Source organism: Oncorhynchus tshawytscha, linkage group LG13 (assembly GCF_018296145.1).
Source record: "Oncorhynchus tshawytscha isolate Ot180627B linkage group LG13, Otsh_v2.0, whole genome shotgun sequence".
NCBI classification, from domain to species: Eukaryota; Metazoa; Chordata; class Actinopteri; order Salmoniformes; family Salmonidae; genus Oncorhynchus; species Oncorhynchus tshawytscha.
In genome coordinates, this window is record NC_056441.1 from 73,111,162 (window position 1) to 73,120,475 (window position 9,314).

At 43.5% G+C, this 9,314-nt stretch overlaps 1 protein-coding gene across 1 annotated transcript in view; it reads right to left on the reverse strand.

The window, feature by feature from the left end:
- Positions 1 to 8,093, reverse strand: part of LOC112247382 (eukaryotic translation initiation factor 4 gamma 1) — a 70,052-nt gene extending 61,959 nt beyond the window's left edge. Inside the window, 4 exon segments of the mRNA XM_024416135.2 lie at positions 975 to 1,058; positions 1,179 to 1,296; positions 1,396 to 1,477; positions 7,981 to 8,093. Coding sequence (XP_024271903.2) covers positions 975 to 1,058; positions 1,179 to 1,253 — 159 coding nt within the window. The 5' untranslated portion in view covers positions 1,254 to 1,296; positions 1,396 to 1,477; positions 7,981 to 8,093.
- Positions 8,094 to 9,314: the final 1,221 nt, after the last annotated feature.

The window sequence follows — 9,314 nt, forward strand, 5'->3', positions numbered from 1 at the left end:
CAATAAATATTTTTTTACAGAATGAGGCTGACAACTTTTCAGAACGTAGCTTAAAATGTTGATAAACTATTAGGCTATTTCTTCACATTATAAGCACAGCAATGTTCCATTGGAGGGAAAACTCCATTATCAAAAGTGACCGCAAATGCGATGACGTATGTAATGCTTTTATTATAAAAAGGTGTATGCTTATGGTAAAAATTCACTCAATTTTAAACTCAACCGCTGCTTATTTATGCCAGTTAGGCTCTCCACGACTTGTGAAGAGGGATTAATGTGCTTAATTTTAAGAAGTTATTTGACCACTTTAGTTGTGATACAAACCTTATTAAAACATATAGGCCTATGGGCTAGGCTACATGAGGTGCGCGTGCAACTCTGGTTCGAAAAAGTCAAAATTATATGTAAGAAGTTTGTTTTGATTCATAAAGTACCATTATCATGCACCCGTCTCGGAACAGGGGTGGGGGTGGGGGGAAATACATGTAATCGATGCACTTAAATAGCAAATGGAGGAGGCTTTTCCCGTGGTACATTTTCAAGCCAGCCAGGTAGACTATACTTCTATTTTAAAGAAAAGCCATGTGCTTAATATTAGGAAAGTTGAGAAATACATTTGAGAGGCCTATCCTATTGAAAGCTGATGGGATCCTCCTATTTTTAAGAGGCCATCACTCTGTTTTCTCATGCAATTGCACAGCCTATAGAAATGTTGCACAACATGAAATGTTACAGCACTGAGTAACATGCAGTTAGCAAGTTTGGTAGGCTACTAATGACCATCTGGAGCATCAGAGCTTGGAGAAGCCCAATTACTAAACAGTCACTTGGAATTTGACTGCCTTCATGACTGTTGACCGCCGTTGTGGAGGTAATACGGTCACAACAGCCCTAAGCAGGATCTACATTCCTACCAATAGATTAAGATACTGCACTAGGGACTAAATGAAGCTGTGGGGTGACGGAGGGCGAACCTGTCGGTGCTGTGGTGCTGGGTTCATTTGTGGAGGTGGGGTGGCAAAGACAACAGAGGGGGGTTGTCCAGGAGGGAAGGTGGCCTGTGAAAGGGAGAGGAAAAGAGGGGAGAGACTGTGATCAACAATATGGTTACTGATTGGACAAACAACCATGAGACAAGATTGAAGCTCCAATTAAAACAAACAGTAGATTCCCGTTACCTGTTGGATTCCGGGGGAGGGGGCAGGGTGGGTGGCAGAGGGGGGTCCCGTTATAGGCTGTGGTGCTTTATTCATTTCATGTGGTTCTGCATGGGCGCACTCGGACCTGTACAGAAATCTGAGAGGAGGAAGAGGGTGGAGGAGGTGAAGAGAGCATCAGGGATAGACTATGAGAGAGAGAGAGAATGGTGTTTAGGCGTTGTTGACCAGCACTCACACTTTGAACCGTGTTTAGTCCCAGGAATGGGAGCAAGGCTCGGTGGTGTGCCAATGTGGTGGTCGTCTGTCCTCTGATCGCCCTGTCAGATAGAGAGAAAGAGAGAGAGAGAGGTCAGATTGGATTCATAACTGAGATGACAGAGACAATGGTTTGGTCCACAGGGGATACAATTCTATTCCCCACGAGACAGGCATATTGTCAGGGACATCACAATACGATTTCACAATCCTATATGTAGGTTAGTGCGATTCAATACTGCGATTTGATGTTCCAAACATACCTATTGCTCACTATATGTCTGCTGCAGAGCATGAGAAAATGAGTTTTGATCAGTCATGAAAGTAAGTGTTGAAAACATGTTGACACACTATTTAAAAAAAGACAGAACAAGCTATATGATTAAAAATACCGGCGTTGTCACAGGTACAGCCAACGAGAGTTAGACAGGGTTTATTCTGGTTCAGAAATGGTGCTTAGGTGGTGGGCGTGGCCATTGGAGTGGTCGCTATCCGAACATTTGAGGCCCTTCTGTTGTCCGCAGTGACAAAATGCAGCCGTTTAAAACCTAATTTCCTACAATTCCACAAGTCAGAAAAAAACGTGCAGTTTTAAAGCCAATTTCCTGCAATTCTACACATTTTGCCATGACTTACCCTAGCCGAGTGACACAAACACAACAAAATTAAATGGAGGCCCAAGGGCACGACAAAAATACTAATGAATGTGGTTAATTTGTGATTACTATTTTTAAGAACTAACAAACTCCGCAAAAAAAGAAACGTACTCTTGCGGTCAACTACGTTTACTTTCAGCAAACTTCACATGGTGTAAATATTTGTATGAACATAAGATTCAACAACTGAGACATGAGCTGAACAAGTTCCACAGACATGTGACTAACAGAAATGGAATAATGTGTCCCTGAGCAAAGGGCGAGTCAAAATCAAAAGTAACAGTCAGTATCTGGTGTGGCCACCAGCTGCATTAAGTTCTGCAGTGCATCTCCTACTCATGTACTGCACCAGATTTGCCAGTTCTTGCTGTGAGATGTTACCCCACTCTTCCACCAAGGCACTTGCAAGTTCCCAGATATTTCTGGGGGGAATGAACCTAGCCCTTACCCTCCAATCCAACAGGTCCCAGACATGCTCAATGGGATTGAGATCCGGGCTCTTCGCTGGCCATGGCAGAACACTGACATTCCTGTCTTGCAGGAAATCACGCACAGAACGAGCAGTATGGCTGGTGGCATTGTCATGCTGGAGGGTCATGTCAGGATGTGCCTGCAGGTACCACATGGGGAAGGAGGATGTCTTCCCTGTAACACACAGCGTTGAGATTGAGCTTGTTGTCATTGCAGGCAGTCCAATGATGCTGTGACACACCGCCCCAGACCATGACGGACTCTCCACCTCCAAATTGATCCCGCTCCAGAGTACAGGCCTCGTTGTAACGTTCATTCCTTCGACGATAAATGGAAATCCGACCACAACCCTGGTGAGAAAAAAACACGACTCGTCAGCGAAGAGCACTTTTTGCCAGTCCTGTCTGGTCCAGAGACGGTGGGTTTGTGCCCATAGGCGACGCTGTTGCCGGTGATGTCTGGTGAGGACCTGTCTTACAACAGGCCAACATGCCCCCAGTCCAGCCTCTCTCAGCCTATTGCGGACAGTCTGAGCACTTATGGAGGGATTGTGCGTTCCTGGTGTAACTCGGGCAGTTGTTGTTGCCATCCTGTACCTGTCCCCCAAGTGTGATGTTCAGATGTACCGATCCTGTGCAGGTGTTGTTACACGTGGTCTGCCACTGCGAGGATGATCAGCTGTCCGTCCTGTCTCCCTGTAGCGCTGTCTTAGGCGTCTCACAATACAGTCTCGCAATTTATTGCCCTGACCACATCTGCAGTCCTCATGTCTCATTGCAGCATGCCTAAGGCACGTTCACACATATGAGCAGGGACCTGGACATCTTTCTTTTGGTGTTTTCAGAGTCAGTGGAAAGGCCTCTTTAGTGTCCTAAGTTTTCATAACTGACATTAATTGCCTACAGTCTGTAAGCTGTTAGTGTCTTAACGACCGTTCCACGGGTGCATATTCATTCATTGTTTATAATTCATTGAACAAGCATGGGAAACAGTGTTTAGACCCTTTACAATGAAAATCTGAAGTTATTTGGATTTTTACGAATTATCTTTGAAAGACAGGGTCCTGAAAAATTGATGTTTTTTGTTGTTACTGAGTTTATATAGGTCCATTATCTTTTCTACATACTTTAAATCTTGTTTTAGTCATTTAAGTTCAAACTGAAAACATTTTTCCATCCCGAAAAATGATATGTATATAAGTATGTAAACACACAGTGCCTTCAGAAAGTACTTTTCCCACATGGTTAGATTACAGCTTTATTCTAAAAAGTGTTAAATTGTTATTTTTCCTCATCAATCTACACACAATACACCATAGGTAAAGAAGAAAAACAGTTTTGTTTTTCATTTTCAACAGGACAATGACCCAAAACACCTCCAGGCTGCTTAAGGGCTATTTGACCAAGAAGAGTGATGGAGTGCTGCATCAGATGACCTGGCCTCCACAATCACCAGACCTTAACCCAATTGACATGGTTTGGGATGAGTTGGACCGCAGAGTGAAGGAAAAGCAGCCAACAAATGCTTAGCATGTGTGGGATGTCCTTCTAGACTGTTGGAAAAGCATTCCTCATAAAGCTGGTTGAGAGAATGCCAAGGGTGTGCAATGCTGTCATCAAGGCAAGGGATGGCTAATTAAAATATATTTTTAATGTGTCATTTAATTGTTTTGATGTATTCACTATTATTCTAAAATGTAGAAAATAGTAAAAATAAAGAAAACCCTTGAATGAGCAGGTGTGTCCAAACTTGACTGGTACTGAACACAGTGCCTTCGGGAAAGTATTCAGACTCCTTGACTATCATATTGTTACGCTACAGCTATAGTCTAAAGTTGATTAAATAGTTTTCTTGATGTTGCCACCACCATGCTTCACCATAGGGACGGTGCCAGGTTTCCTCCTGACGTGACGCTTGGCATTCTGGCCAAAGAGTTCAATCTTGGTTTCATCAGACCAGAGAATCTTGTTTCCCATGGTCAGAGTCTATTAGGTGCTTTTTGGCAAACTCCAAGCGTGCTGTCATGTGCCTTTTACTGAGAAGTGACTTCCGTCTGGCCACTGTACCATAAAGGCCTGATTGGTGGAGTGCTGCAGAGATGGTTGTACTTCTGGAAGGTTCTCCCATCTCCAAAGAGGAACCCTGTCTGAGGGACCATTGGGTTCTTGGTCACCTCCCTGAACAACGCCCTTCTCCCCAGATTACTCAGTTTGGCCAGGTCTAGGAAGAGTCTTGGTGGTTCCAAACTTCTTTCATTTAAGAATGATGGCCACTGTGTTCTTCAGAACCTTCAATGCTGCAGAAATGTTTTGGTACCCTTCCCCAGATCTGTGCCTCGACTCGCAATCCTGTCTCGGAGCTCTACGAACTCCTTCGACCTCATGGCTTGGTTTTTGCTCTGACATGCACTGTCAACTGTGGGACCGTATTTTGACAGGTGTTTGCCTTTCCAAATCATGTGCCATCAACTGAATGTACCACAGGAAGACTCCAATCAAGATGTAGAAACATCATGGATGATCAATGGAAACAGGAGCTCAATTTGCAGTCTTATAGCAAAGGCTCTGAATACTTCGGTAAATAAGGTATCCGTTTAAAAAAATAATCTGAAAAATGTTTTTCGCTTTGCCTTTATGGGTTATTCTGTGTGGGTTGATGAGGAAAATGTTTTATTTAATACATTTTTAAATAAGAATAACGTAATAAAATGTGGAAAAGGGGAAGAGGTCTGAATATGTTCCGTATACGCATGGACACGATTATTATTATTTATTTTGTAAATGTTTAGACAAAGGAGACCCACCCAAGACTTTTCTATGCATAAAAACCCCTGTCAGTTTTAGCTATCTAGCATTTAATTGCTTTACAAATCCATACTTGGAGTTAAAGTATTGATATAATATCATCCAAAATAATATTGCAATATATAACTAGATTTTTTTTTTGCCCCATCACTACTATTGTCCCAATAGAATATGTTGGGTTTCATCTAGCGGCCATTCACTCTTGAATTAACAGTAGACACACACCCTCTCTCCATCTCAGCCACACACAAAGAGCAGTTGGGAAAAGCCCTGAGTCATTCTGAGTCAGTGTTTTCTAAGGGAAATTACACTTCTGGCAGGTGAAAGAAGCCAAAATAAACACTGACTACAAGACAGAGAAGAAAAGCACACTAAAACAAACCCAGCACCTTTCAAATGGACAGGTGGAACAGCAAAATTGAAGAAATGTTGAAATAGACATTTTCCACTAGCACTACTACACCCTCAGACCGGTGGGGGAGTTAGAAAGGAAATGGCAATGAGAGGTTGTGGTTGGTTAAGGTCAGAGAGAGAGTGAGTTGGTGCTGAGTTGACACTCCGGAGCTAAAAAGGTCTCTCCAGTCTACGCAAAAGAAGCCAACAAGGGTCAGTTTGAGTCAAGTTCCAAAAATTCAGCCGCACAAATGTACGTAGAACTACGTAGTGAAGCAAACTGACCTCCATCGCCTTAGTTTGCGTAGACTGTGTAGAGCCTTTTGGAGGGTCTCCCTGTGCTCACCCTGACGCACTCAAACTGACAGCAAGACACCTAATGAAAAACTGATTCACCCTGAGGGGAAGAGACCTATGTTTTTGGCCACACCCTATAGCTGAAACCTAAAACGGTTCCCTCTGGAAGGATGAGGGAGCACTTCACATACATGAAGGATTCAGTTGAGTTCCTTGATGAGCAAACAGTCATGGCCATATATCTCAATCACCTCCTATTCCAACAGCATTAACTGTGTGCATACTAAATAAAATCAGTATATATCCTACTCCCGCAGCAATAGTGCTGCAGTGCAGAACTGACCAGGCAGGATAGCCCAAGGGAGAAGGGGTTGAAGGGAGGGGGATGTGTGAAACCCAGCCGAGACCACACCCACCAGTTCCAGTCATCCAGCTGGCCTGACAGGCAGCAGAGGGGGATGAATGTGTATGTATGGGGCGGGGATGTTCATTTTCAACCACCAATGCAACAGAGACCGATGCATAATCCCAACACGGACCCCATGACCTAGTGTGGGTGGGAGCAGAGGCCTAAGACACAGGCTGTTGCCATAACAAAGCAGAAAAGGTGTGCGTGTGTGTTTACCTATGTACTAGTGGATTATTTTAGGTGTTAGTCTGTGTGAATGGTAGTATCATAGGAAGTTTAGTGTTTGTCATGCAGTCTCAAACAAAAAAGAGTGCTGAAGGGAATGACTAAACACTGGCATCTACAGGTCATGTTCGTAACGTTTGAATTGCTAACCTCTGATTCTCAGACATTTTTCACATATAACATAGCCTACCCGATAGTCGGCCTTAAAAGCACTGTACTGCCTGGATGGCCATGCAAACACACTAGATGTGAGGACCTCTGAAATGTCTGTTCAACTCGAAAGCTAGGTAACTGAACAGTACCAGCCAGGTCAATGGGCCGATGGCAGTGCCAAAAGAGTAATGCATTTCTGTGGTGGAAAGGAAGGAAAAAGACACCTGTCAAGACTGCACGTGTAGCTACTGCCAAATAATGTTTATATGTAACCCATAGCTTAATATAACAAGCCTTACAGGGGACATCAGGGGCCAATTGTTTCTAAAGTATTGTGGTGTGTCATGCCCTAAAAATAAATTCCATTCCAATCACTACCCATCTGCCAGATCCCATCCCAGAGAGCATTTCAAATTGAAATGTGATAAAGAACAACTTCACATCTGTGGGACAGAATTGAATGACAGTGTCCTCTGTATATTAGATTTGTATGATCAACAACGTTCTGAACATTGCAGGTGAGTGACCTCATTCCCAACACCGGGGCTTCCTAACCCTTTTCACCCAGGACCAGACAGGTTCTAGTCAATGACCATACACTTGGCAAGCTACATCAGTTATTTGTTATTGATTATCATCACAATTCCACCACTACTGTTGTTATTTACAATAGCTGTAATTCAAGATGAGAGCCAAAGCTATTCAGAGAAAGGCATTTGGTAGAGGACTAATTAATAATGGGGTAAATCTGGGATCATGGCTCGCCTGCTTCCTCAAGGCTCACGAGCTGGCTCTGAAGCGGCATCCATTTTGAGCCGAGGTTCTCAGCCAAGTTCACGTGTCGGTAATCGCCGTATATCAGTAATCGCTTCTCTAATGCAGATGCTACTACAACAGAAAGACATCTTACCAGACACCCCTGCGGACAGAATAGTTGTGCAGTCAAACAAAGTATTTGAGCTAATGCCAAATGTATTATTCCCTACGCTACATTAGCATTAGAAGCCATACACCGGTCATTTTTCAGTCACGCAAAACATACATAGCTACAAATTCACGGGACAACAAACAAGGCAGACCTGACGACTGTCACACAATAAACATTCATATTGCTAGCCACATGCATGCAGTCTACGGATAGTGGATAACTTTCAAACCCTCAGTTCTGACAAGCTCCGGTAACGTGAGACGATAAGGCGTGTAGGATTGCTTTGCTGTGCGGCGCCATGTTGCTCCAACAGCCTCCTCGGTCGTCACTAGTTACCACAGCCACAAAGTCATAAACCCCGCCCATTTCTACAATTTACCCAAACCACACTGCTATTTTTAAAAAATGTATTTAACTAGGCAAGTCAGTTAAGAACAAATTCCTATTTACATTGACGGCCTACTAAAAAACAGTGGGTTATTAACTGCCTTGTTCAGGGACAGAACGAAAGATGTTTACTCTGTCAGCTCGGGGATTCGAATCAACAACCTTTCGGTTACTGGTCCAATGCTCTAAACCACTAGACTACCTCCCGCCCCGACATTATACCTAACCTTAAATTCATTTTTTAAGATATAGACAATTCTGACTGAGGCTGTGCTAACTAGTGGCAAACATTTTTTCCCCCAAACCCACTTTGGAGTTCCCACGTGGGTGAATCTCCTGCTTTAGCGCGCGCAGCAAGTGTGGCACAATGCGCGCACACACAGCAGCCGGCTTCTTGTACTCCTCTTCTCGGTTTTGATTTTCAAATTTGCCAACATTTATAGCAACCATAAACGGACAATGCTCAATCTGCATATAATGACATGCAGGCTAGCAAGCATGTAGCTGAGGAAAGCTCAACTCCGTTGTCTTACATCGAGGTGGATATGTAAGAAAACTGAGTTTAGCTTTCAGCTAACAAGCAAGGGGTCTCCCAAATACCAAAAAGATGGTAACCAGTCTCTGGCAATTACCACCCGGAAACTGATCAGCATCTGTACCATTTCACCCGCAGGGTAGCATCCTCGATATGCTGTGTCATCCTCTGAACATAACGCATTGGATCCAAGGATGAACGAACATGCCAATGTGGATCCTACCACATTGTCCATGCACCAGCAATATGTATTCTCAGTAAACGGAGATCCCACAATATATCCCTCTGTCAAATTACAAACGCCACAGTTAAATATGTGGGGCGGCAGGTACCCTTGTGGTTAGAGCGTTTGGCCAGTAACCGAAAAGTTGCTGGTTCGAATTCCCGAGCTGACAAGGTAAAAAATATGTTGTTCTGCCCCTGAACAAGGCAGTTAACCCACTGTTCCCAGATAGTCCGTAATTGTAAAAAAGAATGTGTTCTTAACTGACTTGCCTAGTTAAATAAAATGTTTAAAAAAAAAATATATGCCGCGTTCAAAACAGCTGGTTACTCGATTTGTCCAGTGGGTCGTTTTTATCCCCGAATATCTAGTTGTCTTGATTACACTGGACTGGACAAATAGTTTTGAATGTCGATAA